This window comes from Myotis daubentonii, chromosome 3, assembly GCF_963259705.1.
Source record: "Myotis daubentonii chromosome 3, mMyoDau2.1, whole genome shotgun sequence".
In the NCBI taxonomy this organism is placed as follows: domain Eukaryota; kingdom Metazoa; phylum Chordata; class Mammalia; order Chiroptera; family Vespertilionidae; genus Myotis; species Myotis daubentonii.
Genome location: NC_081842.1, coordinates 211,302,655 through 211,325,063, shown reverse-complemented (window position 1 = coordinate 211,325,063; position 22,409 = coordinate 211,302,655). Strand labels below are relative to the sequence as shown.

General features: G+C 45.5%; 1 protein-coding gene across 3 annotated transcripts in view; it reads left to right on the top strand.

Annotated features, from left to right (window-relative positions):
* The window catches only part of DNAJC16 (DnaJ heat shock protein family (Hsp40) member C16), a 34,958-nt gene that overhangs the window by 4,008 nt on the left and 8,541 nt on the right, over positions 1–22,409 (top strand). For all 3 annotated transcript variants that reach the window (XM_059691173.1, XM_059691172.1, XM_059691174.1), the window contains 6 exons: positions 2,597–2,663; positions 3,877–4,207; positions 6,079–6,263; positions 8,986–9,090; positions 9,798–9,956; positions 21,660–21,790. In XM_059691173.1, the coding sequence (XP_059547156.1) occupies positions 2,597–2,663; positions 3,877–4,207; positions 6,079–6,263; positions 8,986–9,090; positions 9,798–9,956; positions 21,660–21,790 (978 nt within the window). The remainder of the gene's footprint in view (positions 1–2,596; positions 2,664–3,876; positions 4,208–6,078; positions 6,264–8,985; positions 9,091–9,797; positions 9,957–21,659; positions 21,791–22,409) is intronic.

Sequence of the window (22,409 nt, the reverse complement as noted above, 5' to 3'; positions counted from 1 at the left end):
TGCAGGAGGCAGCTGATCGATGTTTCTCTCTCATCGATGTTTCTAACTTTCTATCCCTCTCCCTTCCTCTCTGTAAAAAATCAATAAAATATATTTTAAAAAAAGAAGCAGAAATGATCGCTTGAGTATGTAAGACCTATTAAAACATACAGTTTTGACTTTGCTGTCTTCAAAGCTGAAAAGAGTATTATATTAATTAAATGAGTTATATGATTATCTTCCTTAATTAGATTCTCTTTAGGAGTAATTCATCACCATAGAAATACATAGAGTATCATCCAGTGAAAGACTAAAATTTTATTTTACCTTGGATTTTTGCTGTACTATTTTCTGCTAAATTTTGGCTGTGGCAGTGTTTTATCGCTGAAATAGTCTGTCTCCTTTTGTAACGGTTTCATATGCACTGAAAAATAGTAGTGTTTTCTCAAAATGAACTATAGCAGGGGGATGTGGTTAATTGCTGAATTGGATTTGTAGCCTTCATCTCCTGTTTTATAATAGTGTTGCTTATACTTCTCAAGAGTGAGCCTCTTGCTTCGTGAAACCATTTAAAATTACTTTTTTTTCTCAGGAAAACTGTTTGTCTTCCAATAAAGAAGTTTTATCATAGGTACTTTTATTTTGTCATCTCCATTGGCAAAATAAACAATTCCTCCCACTCCAAAGAAAAGAGTTACAGAGAACAGGTTACAGAACATGAGAGTAGAGGAACACAAAATTTTATTTGAAGCAAAGGGGTATAACATGGCCAGTCACCTGAACAGTAGATTTCTCTAATACTTTACTATATTACTTTTAATGTTTATTTTCACTATTTTTCGTATTTTTTAGTTTTTAACTACAGTTGTCATTCAAACTATATTACTCTTTCTACCTTTGTTTTTATTCCCTTAGAGGTAGCTAGACCACCTGTAGATGCCAAGTACAGTATATTCTTCCCTTTGAAATGTATATATTGCAGTTTGTGAAATGTTTCATGCACTGAAAATAGCATTGAACAGTACTTTCCTAGAACTGAAGTTATCTTTTTCTAACTGTTGTCAACATTGTGCTGTCTCCCTGTGTTTAGAAAAATATTCCTTATAAGCTGAAGCTTTCCTGCAGTTCCCTCTGTTGCAGGATCTGTGGTTTTAACCCAGCTGCCCTCACAGCTCTCTCTGGTTCAGTCTCTTTAAAAGTCCCTTCCTACCCTCCCCCCTACAGAGTTCTGTCTGTTAAATCTTTATTTGTATGATCGCATAACTTTTATCTTGTCAGCCCCTAGCCTGAGTTTGAATATTTAAAGCACTTTTTTTTGTCATCCAGAAACATGCTGCAAAACCATCACCTTGTTTCCTTAAGTCATGCTATTTTCTTTTTCTTTTCGAATCCTTTATTGTTCAAAGTATTACATATGTCTCCTTTTTCATACTGTTTTCATTATACCAGCTGAGATTTTCCCCATTAATATTCATAACAAGTATTATTAGGGAGTGATGTCCAAATTCAACAACCAGCCATTTGTAGTTTCTTTATTTTCACTGAAATCAGAATGTGTGGTATAATTCATTAAAAATATGTTCCTGCTAGAATAAGTTGGTCAAGTTGCAAATTGTTTTTATCCTGATATACTTGGTGCTGTTTTTAGTAGTCATTTGCTTCCCAGTGGATGTTCTCTTTCCAGAACCTTGACTAGAGGAAATTTACTAGAAGTTAGCAGAAGTGATTACATAAAGAATAAGGTCTGCAATAGAGTTTCAATAAAATGAACACTGAAAAATTAAACACTGATTTAGATCTTAGGGGTTCTAAGGACATTAAACCCAGCCCCTACTTTCCAGGACTTTAAACTCCCCAAAGCTGAAATTGGTATAAACACAAGCAGATTACATAATAAGATATGACCACAAGATGGATAATTGCTGGCTGTGTATAATAGCAAACAAATAGTTGTTCCAATATTAGTTGAAATCATTTTGCTTCTTAAACTGTAGACTTTGCTCACATCTTAAAACATGTGGCCTTGAAAACATTATCTATTTGCAGGTGAAAGGCCTGCGTAGGTAGAATGTGATAACCAGAGTAATAGTAAAAACTAAAATGAGCTCATTTGAACATAGCAGCAAGATGCTATTTGAAACATGGTTGCTACTAAACAAATTCATGTTGCATCCTTAAAGCTATCTCCTCTAACTGAGAAGAAATTGATATCATTGATACCGTTCTAGCTTTGGGATGAAATGCCGCCATCGGAAAAGAAGTTGGTTCTTAAAGATAAGTGACTTTAGCGTGAGCCAGCGTTAGCCGTGTTGGGGAGCACTGTAAAGGCACACATGTTTCCCACCTTTCCTAGAAAATGCTGCAGGACTGTCTCCTGTTGCACTTTGAAACCGTGCCCGGCTGAAATACTTTGGGAAGAAATGGCCTGTTTTAAAGTTGCATTTTTTAATAGTCATGTGAAGCAGCTGATTGCTTCTACCATTCATTTTTAACAAACTGTCCTAACAGAATAGCCTTCCACTTGCCTCTGAGCTAGGGAACCTTGTGGACAAGGATGTTAATTGACCGTATGTGAAACATTAAGCCCATTCTCACCGCCTGCCCTTTTGTGTTTCAGGCATCCTGACAAAAACAAACATCCTCAAGCAGAAGACAAGTTCATTGAAATTAGCAAGGCTTACGAGGTATTGTGTCAAACTTTGGGATGCATCTATTAGCTCCTACAAAGCATGTCTAACTGTGTAATAAAGTCTTCTCAGACGGCATATTCCCTATGCCCTTGACCCAGTTTCTAGATGATGGTAGAGAGACCATATTTGGCCACATCCAGTGTCAGAACTAGTACCTGAGCACTTAAGCTTTTTTTTAAAAAATGGCCTAACCTGGCCGGTGTGACTCAGTGGTTGAGCATCAACCTATAAACCAGGAAGGAGGTCATGGTTTGATTCCTAGTCAGGGCACATGCCCAGGTTGCAGGCTCGATCCCCAGTGTGGGGTGTGCAGGAGGCAGCCAATCAGTGATTCTCTCTCATCATTGATTTTCTATCTCCCAATCCCTTCCTCTCTGAAATCAGTAAAAATACTTTAAAAATAAAAATTAATAGTAAATGGCCTATTTTAAAGGCTTTAATTAGAACTGTAGGATTACCGTGAAGGTATATCTCTATTTCCTCTTTAGAAACTTACATGATGTACTCCGTTGGCAGCACATATTCTAGAAACTTAAAGAACTACAGACCAATTTGCCTGTAGTTATTAATGTGACACAAGGTTGCACATACATTTAAACACAAGATTTTCAACAGTTTTCTAACATGTCAGCTTAAGTAGTGTGTCCGGGAGACACAAAAGATAAGCTTCCCGCTTTGGGCAGGGTAACGCTCTTCACCACACAGCCCCGCTCCTGGAATGACTTCATCCTAAAGCAGGGTCTCAAATTTCAGACGTCAAAGTTATTTCTAAGTAAAACAAAGTCGGCCAACACACAAGACACTGAGCTCAGTCTGGGGTTACTTTTTGGTGTCCAGCTTTTCATATTTTGGTTTGAATCACTCCAATTAAGTGGCATGACCTAGTCAATTTTCTTGTGGTTGAGCCCTGGTGGTCAACATTATGTGAAGTTTTATTTGTTTTACTGATGTGCTTAGTATTATGATAGTTCAAAAGTCTTTAAATCCAAGATGAGCATGAGTAAGTGACTGGAGTAATTTGGTCTTGAAATACTTAATGTTTCTATTGAGAGAGTGTTCTGGATGGAGAGTGACTGATTTAGAATATCTAATCATGTCATATCTACATTTATTTTCTTCTCATATCTTCCAAGCTGCTTACAGGAACATTCTTTGGGTAAACTTTTTTCGTTCCATAGATTTCTTTTTTTTTCTTCGTTCTTTATAGATTCTTTCCCATGAAGAAAAGAGATCTGAATATGATATCTACGGACAGGGTAGAGAGAACCAGGACCACCAGAAGCAGCAAGAGCATCGCTTCCGCCAGTTCCCAGGAAATTTTTATTTTGAGGAATCGTTCATGCACTTCCCCTTTGGTTCTGAGCATCAGGAGCCCATTGATGAGAGACATTTATTGCACTTTTCATATTATGTGAATAAAGTGGTTCCCGATAGCTTCAAGAGACCCTACCTCATTAAGATCACCTCAGATTGGTGCTTTACCTGTATCCACATAGAGCCTGTTTGGAAAGAAGTAGTCGAAGAACTGGAAGGATTGGGTAAGATAATTTTATTCACTGGAAGATGTTTATATGGGAGAACGTAACTTTCTAATCTTGAGTTTTATGGGATGTTGAGAATGAACGGTATGGTTTCTCTTCACAAGTTCATGGTGACTAGTATTTTCCAAGGACACATTTTCAAGGAAAATGAATCAGCCAATTTCACTTTGCATTATTAATTTGAAGCTTTACCTATATAGTCTTCTAACATCTAGCTGGGGGCCCAATGCATAGGAGAAGCTTAAAAATGACTGGTGAACAAAGCAGCCCTCAAGCATCACTGTTAAGGCTGGTTGGATTTTCAGATTATTCGTATGGTATTTGTGATTTCATTCTGTATATTAATTCGCTAGGGCTGCCATAACAAAATACCACATAAACAACGGACATTTATTTTCTCGCAGTTCTCGAGATTAGAAAGCCCAGGATCGAGGTGTTGGCAGGGTTGGTTTTCTCTGCAGTCTCTCTCCTTGGCTTGCAGATGGTGGCCTTCCCCTTGTGTGTTCACATGGCCGTCTCTGTATGTGTGCAAGGTCTGGTGTGTCTCTTTTTCTGTGTACTAAACTTTTTATAAGGACACCTGTCGTATTGGATTAGGGCCCACCCTTAGAAGGCCCCATTTTAACTCCAGTACGTCTTTAAAGGCCCACTCTCCAAATACATTCACATTCAGAAGTCCTGGGTGTTAGGGTCTTGCAAGGGGTGGAGTGAGGGGCACAATTCAGCCCATAACATTGATGGTCGTGCGTTACCATTCTCGATCGCAGGTTAGTCTTTCCTTTGTTTATCATTACCACTTAGTGCCAGGAAAACCTTAGTGATCCAGGGAGGGTATTTATTTTAATAACTCCATAAAGTTAGAATTACTGAACTAAATGTGTGTGTGTGTGTGTGTGTGTGTGTGTGTGTGTGTGTGAGATAGAGAGAGAGAGAGAGAGAGAGAGAGAGAGAGAGAGAGAGAGAGAGAGAACAAACCTGTTTTGAGTAACTGAAAAGGGACAGACTCAGCCTGAGGGGTATGTTTCTCTGGAGAGGGCATGCGCTGTAAAACCATTGGTTCATTTCTTCTAAAACAGACATTTCAACCTGTCGTTCAGAAGCACTCAGATACTCAGATTTGCCAAAATGCTTTCCTGAGATTGAATATTAAATGACAGTTTTTTTGTTAAGTGCCTGATATATAGGAAGCACTTAATAAATTAACCTGAGAAAATTTCTGATTAACTAGGTTTTCTAGCTTACCAAAGTTAAATTTTTGAAAGCGCCCATTTTATAAGCTTCTTTTAAAAATCTTCCTGAAATGTATTAGTCTACTTTCTTCAACTCAATGACCATCAAGCACCAACTTTTTACTTATTCTTTTGAAAGGTGATTAGGAGTTGGTTGGGCAGGAAGCGGGGGAGTAACATTAGGGCAGAAGGAACAGTGCCAGCAGAGCAACGTTCTCAGAAGAGCCAGCAGCAGCAGGGCGTGACTGGGTGTAGGTAAGGGAGGGTGGGCGGGGGAGGAAGAGCTGGGAGCCAGGTAGTAAGGAGCCTTACATTCCAGGCTAAGGAAGCTGGACTTCGTTTTTTAATGTGTAATAAAGCCAAGAAAAGTTTTTATATAGAGGAGTGACCTAATCAGACCTACTCTATAGAAAGCTAACTGTTAAAGCTACGTGAAGGACAGGTTACAGAACGTGAGAGCAGAGGAAAGGAGGTTACAGGCGGCAACCACTGGCCTGAACTAAGGCAGAAGGAATAGAGAGAAGGACAAGTGTCAGATACCCCCTTCTGCTAAGTCATCATTTCACACCAAAAAATTAATAAGCATTTCTTCAACTGCCAGGGACAAAAGGCTTCATGTAGGTCCCCCATACTTTTCAGGTATAGGGATCGGCGTGGTCCATGCTGGGTACGAGAGGCGCCTGGCCCGTCACCTGGGAGCACACAGCACACCCTCTATCGTCGGAGTCATAAACGGAAAAGTCTCCTTCTTCCATAACGCGGTTGTCCCAGAGAACCTGCGGCAGTTTGTAGAGAATCTTCTTCCAGGGAACTTGGTGGAGAAAGTAAGTACCTGGCTGAGCAGCAGTTGGCGAGATGCCTGGGACTGACTGCTGGCTGCCCGGGCTCTACCTGTGGTCACTTGAGCAGGGCAAGCAACGTGTTAATTAATGTATCATTCACACCAGGTATTTTCCATGGCGTCTGTCAGAGACTGAAATTGAACAGATGAAGTAGAGAGACACAGAGCTCCTCCCCGTTAATAACACTGTGCAGTTTTACGGTCCTAGGACCCTGAGCCTAAAATGACAGTGATTCTTATTCCCTAAGCCAGTGGTCGGCAAACTGCGGCTCCTGAGCCGCATGCGGCTCTTTGGCCCCTTGAGTGTGGCTCTTCCACAAAATACCACATGGGGGCGTGCACGTACAGTGCGATTGAAACTTTGTGGCCCATGCGTAGAAGTCGGTATTTTGTGGAAGAGCCACACTCAAGGGGCCAAAGAGCCGCATGTGGCTTGCGAGCTGCAGTTTGCCGACCACTGCCCTAAGCAAAGGTTGGACCACAACATATAAGATAAAGGATTTCTTTCCGACTCATCGGCTTGTTCCTCTGAAGATACTTTTCTTATGAGACTGTTCAAATTAAGCTCCGTCTAATTGTAGATTTAATGACCATATCTATAGAAAATACCAGATTCCATGAACACAAGTATTATTTTTGGAACTTCCAGAACATATAGTGATGCAACAGTATGATGAAATTTCACATACAGGGGGTTGAGCTAAAGAAGCCAGGCACAAAGAGTTCATACTAGTTTATGGTTTTTATATTTAAGAAGCATTTTCCCCCCAGTCTCTTAAGTTAGGGATCAGAAAAACTAGAACAGGATTCTTGTTTTACTTTAAATGATTTGTTCCTTTAACAATACCAGGGAAAGTGAACATGCAGACATTTCCATCAAATTTCTTCCTGCACGGTTCATTGTCTGTCCTGCAGGATCATTACCTGCCGGAGGGATACTTGGTGGAATTATCTGGAAAGGAAGTTGTCAGAGAGCACGGTAGGGTCCTGAAACCATGATGCGTTGTCCTGCTAGTTCCTCAAGCCTTTACATAGCATCTGTTCTATGCCTGGCACTGGGACAAGTGTTGAGGATAATTTTCAAGGAGTTCACAGTCTAGTGGGTGCTTTTTTCCCTCCGGTATATTAGAGCTGGGAAAGCCTTCCTGGCAGAAATGACCCTGTTCTGTATTTACCAGGTGAGGAGAGGGAAGTAGGAAATGAGTTCCAGGCAGGCATTGGTCCAGGACAGGAACAGCCTGCTTTGTATGAAGTAAGCATCAGTGAGTGGGAGAGAACTCCATTAGAGCATGAAGAGGAATCTTTACGGAACCTGGGCCTTGGCCTGCAGGTGATGGAGCCATTGAGCAATGGGGAGAAATGATCAGATTGGGGTTTTATAGAGATCATTCTAAAAGCAGAGTGAAAAGATACTTTTTTGAATTATTAACATATTTCTAGATAGAAATTTAATTATGCTTTTAATTTCTCTCAGTAGGATTATTTTAAAGCATAAACAGGGAAACACAAAAGTAGCAATTCAGATGGCAATAAGTGAAATTATGTAATGTACAGATGAGGTGGGCCCACTTATTTTTATCATGTTATATGTTTGGATTCGTTTCAGCTGATAGGCCTCGCCCCCTTCCTTTACATGCCTTCTACTTTTTGTTTTGTTTCAAATATGTTTTTTTTTACTTGAGAGAGAGGAAGAAAAAAGGAGAAACACCAATCGGTGCCTCCGGCACACCTACTGGGAGATCAAGCCTGCAACCCAGGCATGTGCCCTGTCCGGTAATCAAACCAGCGATCTTTTGGTGAATGGGACAATGCTCATCCAACTGGGCAACACTGGCCAGGGTTTCTACTTTTGGATACTAGACAGTGTACCTTTTACCTGTTGGGTCCTGATATTGGGATGTCTTTGTTTTCCAGTAAATATCCCTGAGCTTTGTTCTGGGATGTGGTTAAGTTCCTTGGGAACAGTGGTCTTTGCAGGTCTTGTTTTAAGTTTCTCTAATTGAGGACAGAGCAACATTTAGTCCAGGGCCAGTTTTGTGTCACCAAAATGGCAAAATCCCATGCTCTCTGAGTGATGAGAGTTTTGACTCTGGCTCAGGCCCATTTATTTTTATTTAAGCTATTTTAAAAGACCAATTGGTGCATTATCTTCTGCATTAGAGATTAAGGTTAATAGATTAAGGTTAATTAAAAATTAGCCTGTAATTAAGCAAGAACCAACTTTGAAAGCTCATTTTTTAAATATTTTGGTCAGTAATTATTTTAGAAAAGATTATGCTTTCAGAGTTGGAACACATGAAAATATGAAATCAACATCTCTTTCTTTTTATTTTTTTTTAAATATATTTTATTGATTTTCACAGAGAGGAAGAGGGATAGGGAGTTAGAAACATCGATCAGCTGCCTCCTGCACACTCCCCACTGGGGATGTGCCCGCAACCAAGGTACATGCCCTTGACTGGAATCAAACCCGGGACCCTCAAGTCCGCAGGCCGACGCTCTATCCACTGAGCCAACTGGTCAGGGCAACATCTCTTTCTTTTTAATAGTTTTAGTCAAATGAAGACAAAAGCTTAGTTGCCTGCATTTCTTATTTTTTATAAAATATTTTACGCATTTTATTTTATGTAATTATCTGTTGATTGAATGATAGTACAGTGGTTGAAAATTCAATATTGAAATAAACATTCTCTTTTCAATTGAAGGTTACAAATAAAAATTATGTCCAATTCCTCTCTGGCTGGCAGCAAGAGAATAAACCACATGTCCTTCTGTTCGACAAAATGCCAGTTATACCACTGCCATTCAAGGTACTCTGTGTGCTGGGGTAATGTTTTCTCTTATTTCCTTGGGAGGAACTTGTAGCCTGAGTGTCCTTTTTGTAGGTAAAAGCTTATCCCATGAGAAATGTTCAAAGACTAGAAATTTGCCTTAAACACTGTGCACTGAGCAGCTCCTGATGCTATTGCAAGGCTGTGCTTTCCGCACACATGATACATTGAATCTTCAAAAAACCCCAATGACCTAGACATTATCCCTGCTATATAGACCAAGATCCTGAAACTTCGAGTGGTTTATAACAACCCAAGGTCCCCTGGCAGTATGGGGAGTATTGAGTCCCTTGAAGCCTGTCTGACTCCACACCTGCCCTCTCAGTGAGACCCTAGTCTACACTTCCAGCACACCTCTGGTTGTCACTGTGACACGAGATGGTCACTGCCATCTCACATAGTTGGGGTACAGGTAATTCCTCAAACACTCCCTGCCCCTCACCCAGTGTGCATCTCAATAAGATGATGATTTTTCTCTTTATGAAAGAAAAGAATTGTGTTGAGCTTTGTTGGTGCAGTTTTCATGCATGAACACCATAGAATTTCTACAAGTGTACAAGGGTGTAACAGCCAAGTGGGGCCATACAATAAGCTAGTCTTCATCTGATGTAAGAAGTCACACTTGATTTATAATTTACATGCTGTGCTATTGACCTCATTTCTTCCTCTCTGTTATGCCCTAACAGCTGACTGCTTTTGCACACAGAGACAGTTTTTTATTTGGATATGTGTATGTCGGTTCGAGAGGCGCGGAAGAGATGACGGGGCAGTACAACGTCAACGTCTATGTTCCCACCATCTTGATCTTTAAAGAGTACATAAACAAGCCTACAGACGTCATCGAGGTATGTGAGCGCCAGCTGGTTTCAAGATTGCCCTCGCATTTTATCTCGGGCCTTCATGTAAACACTAAACAGCAAAACTGAGCAAAGCAGGTGAGGAGAAGAAACTAGCTTTGCACTTCTTCCTTCAGAGACACAGAATTTAAAAACAAATTTGTTTTCCATCTGATTGGTACTCTTTTGCTCAAAAAATCATCTTTTTAAAAAAAATATGATTTTATTGATTTTTAGAGAGAGGAAGGGAAAGGGGTAGAGAGATAGAAACCTCAGTGAGAGAAATATCATCAATCAGCTGCCTCCTGCACACGCCCTACTGGGGATCAAGCCTGCAAGCCAATCTGTGCCCTGACCCAAAATCTAACAGCAACCTCTTGGTTCATGGGATAAAGTTCAACCATTGAGCCACACCGGCTAGGCATCTAAAAATAATCTTTTGACAGAAAGTAGAATGGCAGTTGCCAGAAGCTGGGCGAGTAAGCAAAGGGGAGTTAGTGTGTGATGGGGCCAGTTTCCATGTGGGAAGATGAAAAGGTTTGGGAGGTGGATGGTGGTGATGGTTGCAGAACAATGTGCAGATATGTAATGCCACAGAATTACACACTTGAAAATGGTTAAAATGGTAGGTTTTATGTTGTGTATATTTTACCACAAAAATCAAATAATAAACCTTTTCCCAAAAAATGGGCTAAGAATATGAACAAAATTCTGAGAAGAGATTCAAGTGACCAATAAATTCTTTTAAAAATTAAATCTCTTTAAAAAAATTAAATAAAAATTAAATCTCATTGCCCTGCCAGTGTTTCTCAGTGGTTTAGCATCGACCTATGAACCAGGAGATCACGGTTTGATTCCCATTCAGGGTACATGCCCAGGTTGCGGGCTTGATCCCCAATGTGGGACATGCAAGAGGCAGCCGGTCAGTGATTCTCTCTCATCATTGATGTTTCTTTCTCTCTCCCTTCCTTTCTGAAATCAATAAAAATCTATTTTTCTTAATTAAATCTCACTAATAATCAGAGAAAGGCAAATTCAACATTTTCTTCTCCCATCAGATTGTTAAAGATTTTCAAAATAAAAATACTCAGAAGTGTTGAGGGTAGAAAGAAACAGACACTCTTTAAAATTTTCAGAAAAGCAATTGGGTGGTAATGAATCAACTACCTAGATTCATTCATCAAGAGTACTCCTGATTCATGTCCCTGTTTGGGCGCCAAAAAAAAAAAAAAAAAAAAAAAGTACTCCTGAGTCCCTGTCATATGCCAAACATTGCACTGCATGCGGGTATCCAGCCCCAAATAAAACCAACAGAATTCCTCGTCCTGTATTCTAGTGGGGACCACAGACAGCATAACATACTCTATTATGGTATGTTAGTGGTAAGTGCTGAGGAGAAAAATAATGCAGGAAAGAGGAATGTGGAGTGTTGGGGAAGAAAGTTTTTATTTTAAGGTAAGGTCATGCTTGAGTAAAGACCTAAGGGAGATGGGATTACCTTTTAGGAATCTCTCCCAGGGGAATAGGAACTCAGAGAATTACATACAGAGATGTTAACACATTGTTTGCGGGTAATTTTTATCACGCGCTAACAGGTGGCGCGGGCCATTTTTGCTAATTTTTTGCGCAAATGGCAACGGTCAGTAAAATTACGATAACTTTAGTTTACATATTTATACGTTACCCGCATTCTACCGCTAGTCTATAAAAAACGTATTAATACGTGTCCCACGCTCTACTACACTGGTAGAACGTATAAATACGTAAAACGTGTAAACACGTTTCCCGCATACAATGTGTTAAGTATCACTCATAATAGCAAAAATGGGGGGGAAATATAAATAACCAACAGCAGGATAATTATTAGTACATTTCAAGCAGGGACCTTATGTAGCCATTTAAAATGGCAATTCAAGAGTACTTAATGGCCCTAGCTGGTTTGGCTCAGTGGATAGGGCGTTGGCTGTGGACCAAAGAGCCCAGGTTTGATTCCAGTCAAGGGCACATGCCTGGGTTGCTGGCTCTATCCCCAGTAGGGAGGCAGCCGATCAATGATTCTTTCATCATTGATGTTTCTATCTCTTCCTCCCCCTTCCCCTCTGAAATCAATAAAAACATTTTTTTAAAAAAGAATAATTATGGGGATTATCTTCATAATAGAACATTAAAGAGCAAGCAGGATGCAAAATTGTATATTCAGTTTAAACACTGATCTCAAGTTTATAACATGAATGTGTGTGTGTGTGTGTGTGCATACACACAGGAAAAACTGGAAATAGGTGAAAACAGTAGTAGTAGTTATCTCTTGATGGAAAAATTATGTTAATATTTGGATTTTCAAAAATCCCTATAATGCCCTAGCCAGTTTGGCGCAGTGGATAGAGTGTTGACCTGTAGACTGAAGGGTCCCGGGTTCAATTCTGGTCAAGGGCACATGCCCAGGTTGTGGGCTCTATCCCCAGTGTGGGGTGTGCAGGAGGCAGCCGATCAGTGATTCTCTCTCATCATTGATGTTTCTGTCTCTCTCCCTCTCCCTCTCCCTCTCTGAAATCAATAAAAAAAAAGTATATTAAAAATATGTATATAGATCAGTGATGGCGAACCTATGACATGCGTGTCATAGGTGACACGGGAACTCATTTTTTTGGTTGATTTTTCTTTGTTAAATGGCATTTAAATATATAAAATAAATATCAAAAGTATAAATCTTTGTTTTACTATGGTTGCAAATATCAAAAAATTTCTATATGTGACACAGCACCAGAGTTAAGTTGGGGTTTTTCAAAATGCTGACACGCCGAGCTCAAAAGGTTCGCCATCACTGATATAGATCCTCGGGTGATGATTTTTTTAAATTGTTTTTTAAAAAAAGAAATCCCTATAATGAACATGTATTCTTTTATGTTTTTTAATGTTATTTTTAAAAAATCAACAAGGACCTTTTGACCTTCTTTTAAGGAAAAGAATGAGAAATTCTATTTACTGATTTGAGAGAGAGAGAAACATTGATTTATTGTCCCACTTATTTATACACTCATTGGTTGCGTCTTAAATGTGTCCTGACCAGAGATTGAACCGGCAGCCTTGGCTTCTTGGGATGATGCTCTAACCACTGAGATACTCAGCCAAGGCCAAGAAATTCTATAAAATCTTTATTTCATTCATTCAGTAATGAATGTAGTACTGCTATGTAATAAATACAGAGCCAGCTGTGACATCCAGAGTTAGTCTTTGTCCCCAACTCACAGTTGGGGAGGAGAGAGACCTAATGGCAATTCCTGTCCACTGTAGCAGACGTCTCACTTAGATGGGTGCCATGTGAACATGGAAGACAAGCACCTGAGACCGGGGGGAAAGGGGAAGGACAATACGTGGGAGGTGGATGGGAAGGAAAGAAGAACAGGTGTAGGAGGAAGGTAATGAATTCAGCTATGGACATAGTGAATTGGAACTGCCTATGGGAAGTCTAAGGAGAGATGTCCATCGGGCAATTGAATACAGGGATCTAGATCTTAGGATGAGCTGGGGATAGAGTTTTGTAGGTCATCAGTGAATGGTTAGAAGCTGGAGTCCTGAGTATGGGGAGATCTCCCAGACATCGTATGTGAAGTAAGAGAAGGGGCCAAGGACAAAATCTGGACAACCACCAGCAAATGAAAACGGGTGCCTGACGGTGACTGAGAAGAAGCTGAGAGAGAGTAGCAAGAAAACAAATGCCATTGAAGGAAGAGGACAGAGGTCCTGTCAATCGAGGTTAATCTGTGAAGATTGCCTAAATTGCTTTTTAATAATAGCTTCTACTCTGGAGACTTGTTATTACTCCTTCCCCAGGGAAACTTGTAAACCAAATGCAGTTGCAAAATTACTGATACAGTGGATGCTTCACCAATTTGCTCTTTAAGGAGGTAAAAATGCGTGCTTAACAAAACCAAGTTCTCCCAACGATTGGTGGCTTAGTGTGATGCTAGAAGCACCAGTTATTTCGCGGGGCTCTAGTTAATGTGTGTTCATTGGGTGTACAGTATTTACAGCCACGTTGTCATTTACTCATGCTCCTGTTGATGGACATTCCCGTGCTGTAGGAACAGCGATGCCATGACCAGGACATGAGTCCAGTGTCCTGAGCACAAGTTTCTCTACCACCACAGTTTTCAGAATGTGGTTCACAGACTCCAGGGTGGCAAGTCCCAAAGGCCCTTGAAGAAGCCTGTGAGATCAAAACTGTCTTCATAACCTTAGACATAATTTCTCCTCCTTTGGGTTGATGTTTGCACTGATGGTGCAAAAGCAATGGTGGGTGAAACGACCAGCAGGTAACCAAGTGCGTAAACCCCGCCACCAGTGACCATGTTTTTCTTCCTAAGCCCTTTCCGTAAAAACAAGCAAACAACACTCATTTTACTTCATAGCCTTGATGAAGCAGTAAGAAGTATTAATGTTATTAATAAACTAGAGGCACAGTGCACGAAATTCATGCACGGGTAGGGACCCTAGGCTTGGCCGGTGATCAGGGCTGATCTGTAGGGAAATCGGCAGGGCAATAGAGGGGACCCCCCACTGGCACCAGCCATGGCTGGCCTGGGGCCTGCGGGCTGGGGGAAGCTCCTGCGTTGAGCATCTGCCCCCTGGTGGTCAGTGCGCCTCATAGCAACCAGTCGTTCTGCTATTCGGTCGATTTGCACATTAGGCTTTTATTATATAGGATAAATTGGCCCTTGAGTACATGTCTTTTGGTGTTTTTAATATTCTGTGTGACAAAATGGGAAGTTTGCATAAAACAGTCTGCTTGATGCCAAAGTGCAGAGGTTGTCTTGAGGACACGTGTCGGTGTGATTGTGAGATTTGAACTAGAAGGAATTTTTCTACTTCATCCAAATTTTTCAATTCAATGAACTTCTTTTTTTAACTTTGTGACATAGGTAGCGATTCCTCCTTGACACACTGATAATGGTTATTTGAGTCTTCTCTTGTTTCCATGATTGGTTTTACCAGAGATTTGTCCATTTTATTAGCTCTCCCAAAGAACCAGTTTTGGGTTTGTTAATTCTTCTGTTTCTTCTTTTTCTATAATTTTTGTTTCATTGATTTCCATTTTTACCTTTATTATACCCTTCTTTCTGTGTTTATCTTTTTGCTGTTCTTTTAAACTTCTTGAAACAGATATCTAATTCATTAATTTCTATTATATTCATTTCAATATAACCCTCTAAGTACTACTTTTATCTGCATCTCAAAGTTTTGGTAAATAGTATTTTCATTAATCATTCAAGTTCAAAATATTTTTTAATATCTGATATATTTTCTTAGATCAATAGGTTATTCAGTGTGTGCTCCTTAACATACAGGGATGTTCTGGTTCACATTTTATATTTTCTGGATTGTGGTTCGAGAACCTGCAATATATGGGGTGGGCAAAAGTAGGTTTACAGTAGTTTGTATGGAAAAAATATACAAGAGTAAATAATATAAGAATAAACTCTGTTTCATGTACATGCAATGGTAAAACTAATTTTGCGCCCCCCTCCCCCCGCCCCCCCCCCCGTATAATCTCAGTCCTTCAAAATGTATGAAAGCTACTAATAACAAAGTGGTCATACAATTTTGTAGTCTGCCTTATATACTTAACTAGAGGCCCGATGTACAAAATTTTGTGGGGCGGGGGGGGGGGGGTAGTCCTTCAGCCTGGCCTGCACCCTCTCTTAGTCTGGGACCCCTCGCTCCTTACCGCCTGCCTGTAGTGGAGGTGGGAGAGGCTCCCACCACCACTGCTGCACTTGCCAGCGTCTGCCCCCTGGTGGTCAGTGTGTGTTATAGCAACCGGTCGTTCTGCCATTTGGTCAATTTGCATATTAGGGTTTTATTATCTATACTAGAGGCCCGGTGCACAAAAATTTGTGCACTCGGGGTTGGGAGAGGAGGTCCCTCAGCCTGGCCTGTGCCCTCTCACAGTCTGGGACCCATCAGGAGATAAGGACCTGCTGGTTTAGGCCTGCTCCCGGGTGGCAGAGGGCAGGCCTAATCCTAGGTGTAACCCCTGGTCGGGCTCAGAGCAGGGCCCATTGGGGAGTTGGGGCCCCGCCTCCTGTCATGCACAGAGCAGGGCGGATTGGGAGGTTGCCATGCCACCCTCAGTCATGCTCAGGGTAGGGCCGATTGGGGGGTTGGGGCACCACCCCCTGTCACACTCAAGGCAGGGTCCATAGGGAGGTTGCAGCGCCACTCCTGTCATGCACAGAGCAGGGCCGATCAGAGGGTTGGGGCTCCGCACCCTGTCACACTGATCCCGGTGCTGGGAAGCCTCTGCTCCGCTGATCCCAGGGCCAGGACGCCTCTCGGATCCCCTGATCTCTCGGCTCCCCTGATCACCGGGGCCGGGGGGCCTCTCGGCTCCGCTGATCACCGGGGCCGGGGGGCCTCTCGGCTCCGCTGATCACCGGGGCCGGGGGGCCTCTCGGCTCCGCTGATCACCGGGGCCGGGGGGCCTCTCGGCTCCGCTGATCACCGGGGCCGGGGGGCCTCTCGGCTCCGCTGATCACCGGGGCCGGGGGGCCTCTCGGCTCCGCTGATCACCGGGGCCGGGGGGCCTCTCGGCTCCGCTGATCACCGGGGCCGGGGGGCCTCTCGGCTCCGCTGATCACCGGGGCCGGGGGGCCTCTCGGCTCCGCTGATCACCGGGGCCGGGGGGCCTCTCGGCTCCGCTGATCACCGGGGCCGGGGGGCCTCTCGGCTCCGCTGATCACCGGGGCCGGGGGGCCTCTCGGCTCCGCTGATCACCGGGGCCGGGGGCCTCTCGGCTCCGCTGATCACCGGGGCCGGGGGGCCTCTCGGCTCCGCCATCTTGGCTGACAGTTAATTTGCATATCTCGCTGATTAGCCAATGAAAAAGGTATCGGTTGTACGCCAATTACCATTTTTCTCTTTTATTAGTATAGGACTAGGGGCCCGGTGCACGAAATTCGTGCACTGGGTGTGTGGGGGGGAGTGTCCCTCAGCCCAGCCTGCCCCCTCTCACATACTGGGAGCCCTCAGGCGTTGACCCCCATCACTCTCCAATCGCAGGATCGGCCCCTTGCCCAGGCCTGACGCCTCTGGCCTAGGCATCTGGCCCGGGCAGTGGGGACCCACAGCTGCAGCGGCCCCACGATCGTGGGCTTCGCTTTAGGCCCAGGCAAGGGACCCCTAGCTCCTGGGACTGCCAGCTTCGACCGTGCCCAGCTCCCATCGCTGGCTCCACCCCTACTTCCTGCTATCACTGGCCAGGGCGGAAAAGGCACCTGATTCTCCGATCATGGCTGGGGGGCAGGGCCCCCAGCTCTTAGCTCCCCCCTGGGTTTCCGATCACTGTCAGTGGCAGGGGGCTTCTCCTGCTTTCCCTTTCGCCTCCCTGCATTGTGCCTACATATGCAAATTAACCGCCATCTTGTTGGCAGTTAACTGCCAATCTTAGTTGGCAGTTAATTTGCATATAGCCCTGATTAGCCAATGAAAAGGGTAGCTCGTACGCCAATTACCATTTTTCTCTTTTATTAGTGTTGACTAGAGGCCCAGTGCACAAAAATTTGTGCACTTGGGGGGAAGGGAGGGTCCCTCAGCCTGGCCTGTGCCCTCTCGCAGTCTGGGACCCCGCGGGAGATAACGACCTGCTGGCTTAGGCCCACTCCCAGGTGGCATAGGGCAGGCCCAATCCCTAGGTGCAGCCCCTGGTCGGGCTCAGAGCAGGGCCGATTGGGGAGTTGGGGCGCCGCCCTCTGTCATGCACAGAGCAGGGCGGATTGGGAGGTTGGGATGCCACCCCGAGTTACGCTCAGGGTAGGGCCAATTGGGGGGTTGGGGCACTGCCCCTTCACACTCAAGGCAGGGTCGATGGGGAGGTTGCGGACCCAGCCCCTGTCACACACAGAGCAGGGCCAATCCGGGTGTTGGGGCGCTGCCCCCTGTCACGCACAGAGCAGGGCCCATCAGGGGGTTGAGGAGCTCCCCCCTGTCACTCAGAGAGTAGGGCCAATAGGGGAGTTGGGGCACCGCCCCCTGTCACACACAGAGCAGGGCCGATCAGGGGGTTGGGACGCCGCACCCTGTCCCACACAGAGCCGCAGGGTGATCAGAGGTTGGGGAGCTCCCCCGTATCAGGCACAGAGCAGGGCTGATCAGGAGGTTGGGGCGCCTTCCCCTGTCACACACAGAGCAGGGCAGATAGGGAGGTTGTGGCCCCACCCCGTCACATACAGAGCCGCAGGGCGATCAGGGGGTTTGGGCGCTGCCCCCTGTCACGCTGATCCCTGTGCCGGGAGGCCTCTTGGCTCCGCTGATCCCGGTGCTGGGAGGCATATTACCCTTTTACTATATAGGATAGAGGCCTGGTGCATGGGTGGGGCCGGCTGGTTTGCCCTGAAGGGTGTCCTGGATCAGGGTGGGGGTCCCCACTGGGGTGCTTGGCCAGCCTGGATGAGGGGATGATGGCTGTTTGCAACTGGTCACACACCCTTCAGGGTGGGGGTCCCCACTGGGGTGCCTGGCCAGCCTGGGTGAGGGGCTGAGGTCTGTTTTCAGGCTGGCAGGTGACGGAAGCTCCCAACCGCTCCTTTTTTTCTTTTTTCTTTTTTAATTCTGGGCCAGCTTTAGCTCTGAAGCTCCAGCTCTTAGGCCTCTGCTGGTAAAAGTAGGTAATCGAAACAATGTATAACTCTAGCTCTGAGATCCCAGCTATGCTGAAAGCTGGTTTCTGGGTGTTTTTTTTGTTAAAATGTTTCACACTGCCCGCTCAGAGGCCTGCAGCTGCAGGCGGGGAACGTTGGTTTCCTCCGTCACTGAAGCAAGCCTCATGTTAGTTTCAAGCTGCCGGCCGCCATCTTGGCTGACAGTTAATTTGCATATCTCACTGATTAGCCAATGAAAAGGGTAGCGGTTGTACGCCAATTACCATGTTTCTCTTTTATTAGTGTAGACTAGTAGCCCAGTGCACAAAATTTGTGCACTCGAGGCGGGGGGTCCCTCGGTTATTAAACATTTTACGGCAAAACACTGACCACATTGGTGGTGGTGGTGGTCTTGTCAGAATGTGTTATATTATGCAGATGAAAATCTATTTAAACAGATTTGATGTAGATATTTTCAAAGATGGAAGAATTGTCCCTGTCAACTATTTTAGTTGGTTCATATCTTCACTAATTGTCATCATTGCAAAGTTTTCAGTCCCCATATGGATTGCTGGATATAATAGGTCATGCGCTGTCCCTGTCCTTTGTAGCCTTTGTTACCTTAAGGACTCTAGTTTTCCATGTATATGTTTCAGTACCAACCTTACGGCTTAAAAATGTCAGCTTTTAACACTGCTCTGTCTGTTCCGTATCCTTCCGAAGAAAAGTGGAGCTGGGTTGCAGCACAGGAGAGAAATTCAGAAGGGGAATATTGAAGTAATGACTACAGTAGGAGAAGAGGGAAACTGTTTCCCTGGCCACAGGCGCTGGCGCCCTGGACCACAGGGCTGGTAGCTTCTCCGGGTGGCTGCAGCCTGGGACCTCTGGCCAGTAGCTTGTCCATCTCCTGGGCTGCAGCCAGCCCCAGGTGCTGGCGCCAGGACCAAAGGTGGGCGGCTTCTTCTGGGGGCTTCTTCTTCTGTGCTTCCAGGGAGGGTAGTCAGTTAAGTGTCATGCAAAAATAGGCATCACCAATCACAGAAGCCGGGCGTGGGGCAGGGAAGCCGCAGCCGGGGAAGCTGGCTGAGGCTGCTTCCCTGCCCAACACCTGGCTTCTGTGATCACCCCTGCACTGGGCTTCTGCGGTCACCCATTGCAGAAGCTGGGTGCGGGGCAGGGAAGCTGTGGTGGAGGATGCTGGCAGCAGCTGCTTCCCTGCCGTGCACCCAGCTTCTGCAGTCACCCATCGCAGAAGCCAGGTGCGGGGCGGGGAAGCTGCGGCCGGGGACACTGGCAGCAGACGCTTCCCTGACCCGCACCCAGCTTCTGCGATCACCCCCCCCCCCCCCCCCCCCCCGCACCCGGCTTCGGCTTCTGCGGTCACAGATCGTAGAAGCCGGATGCGGGGCAGGGAAGCCGTGGCCGGGGCACTGGCGGAGGCTGCTTCCTTGCCTACGCACCTGGCTTCTATGATCGCCCCTGCACTGGGCTTCTGCGGCCACTGATCGCAGAAGTCAGGTTCGGGGCAGGGAAGCCGTGGGCAGGGCGCTGGCAGAGGCTGCTTCCCTGCCCCGCATCCAGCTTCTGCTGTCACAGAACGCAGAAGCCGGGTGGGGGGCAGGGAAGCCAGGACGCTGGCAGCAGCCGCTTCCCTGCCCCTGCATCCAGGTTCTGCATCGCTGTCTGTGTCCGCTTCCCTGTCCCACCCCCCAGGTTTCTCCGATCACCCACTGGTGGCAGGGCAAAGGTGGCCTCCAGGACTGACCTTTGCCCTGCTCCCTGGCTCTTGCCTGTGCCTGGGTTTCTGATCACTGTCTTCCATCCTTCCCCTTTCGCCTTCCATCATTGCGAGTATGCAGATTAGCCACCATCTTTGTTGGCTGTTAACCGCCATCTTGGCTGGCAGTTAATTTGCATATCGCCCTGATTAGCCAATGGGAAGGGTAGTGGTCGTATGCTAATTACCATGTTTCTCTTTTATTAGATAGGATAATAAAAGCCTAAGCGACCGTTACAGCAGAACGACTGGTCCCTATGATGCGCACTGACCATCAGGGGGCAGACGCTCAATGCGGGAGCTTCCCCCTAGTGGTCAGTGCACACCCACAGGAGGAGCGCCACTCAGCCAGAAGCCGGACTCACGGCTGGCGAGCCCAGCGATAGTGGTGGGAGCCTCTCCCACCTCCACAGCAGCTCTAAGGAGCAGCGGATCGAGTGGTAAGGAGCAGCAAACAGGCGGGCAGTGAGGAGCAAGGGGTCCCGGACTGCAAGAGGGTGCAGACCAGACTGAGGGGATGCCTCCCTCCCGCCCTGCCCCCTCAGTGCACAAATTTTGTGCACTGGGCCTCTAGTATAGGATAGATTTGTTACTTTGGAGTTTATTTAATTGTTCAGTTTGCTAAAAATCTTAAATGAAAGTAAATTTGCCTAAAATGATTGGGTTTTTTAATCTGCCAACATAAAACAGTATACAGAGTTCGCCAGTGGAAGGAGCACATGGCTATCGTTTGACCTGAAATAACCATAGCATTGCCCCAACCCTGCATTGTTGAAGGTCACATGTTTAGTTGCTCAAACAGATCTTTCTTATTTTTTTATGTTACAACTAGAGGCCTGGTGCATGAAAATCGTGCACTTCAGGGTTCCCTCAGCCCGGCCTGTATCTGAAAGGCCCATCTGCACCCTCTCATAGTCCTGGACCCCTCGAGGGATGTCCGACTGCCGGCTTAGTCCAGGCCTAAGCCAGCAGTCAGACATCCTTTGCACTGTAGCAGAGGCGGGAGAGGCTCCTGCCACCACCACTGCGCTCACCAGCCCGGAGCCCGGCTTCTGGCTGAGCTACGCTTCCCCTATGGGAGCACACTGACCACTAGGGGGCAACTCCTGCACTGAGCATCTGCCCCTGGTGGTCAGTGCACGTCACAGCGACTGGTCATCCTCTGTTCGGTCACTTTGCATATTAGCCTTTAGTTATATAGGATAGCCAGGGTGAGCCACATTTTTATTGAGTTGTACGTAAAGCTCATTTGCAGTGAGAAAACTGAATAAAATCAACTATTTCTTGGTTTTCCTCTAGGCCCCACATACGAAGAAGGAGGTCATTGATGACTTCATCAGCCAAAACAAGTATCTATTAGCAACCAGGCTCACCAACCAGAAGTTGTTCCAGGAACTCTGCCCCGTGAAGCGGTCTCACCGACAGAGGAAGTAAGGCCGGCCTTTGCTCTGCTTGTCGTGGCAGTGGAGGGGCCACGGCGCACTTTCCTACAGGCCATTCACACCTCTCCTGTGGCGGTCGGAGTTTATTCTTTATGTAGCAAATATTGACTGACAACTGTTAGAGCAGTGGGGTGTATTAATTCAGGGTCCCTTAGGACTAAGTTTTGGGTGTGCCAGACTGCCCTCAGGGTCAGAGAAGATTTCCCTGCCGTGTAACACTTCAGCCGAAACCTGAAGGATGAGTAGACTTCAGCCAGGTGTCAGGGAGAGATGTTTCCTTAAAGAAGCATGGAGTACGAGAGAGTCACTATTCCCACAATAGTGGGGTGAGTCTTTGCGGGTCTCGAATAGAGGCTCCACAAGGGCACGATCATAGGAAGTGCTCAGGAGATGTTGGGAGAGTGGATGAGTGAATGATAAGCTAAACTTCCCAGTGGAACCATCGCAAAGGAAGCCCTTCAGAATGAGGCCCAGCGGCCGGTGAGCTGAGAGGTGAGCAGCCGGCCTGTAGTGGAAGAACCAGGCCAGATGGCTTCTGAAAGGCCCGTCTGCACCCAGGACTCGGTGACCATCGCCTCAGAAGACAGCCCTGAGTGTGGTGGAGGGT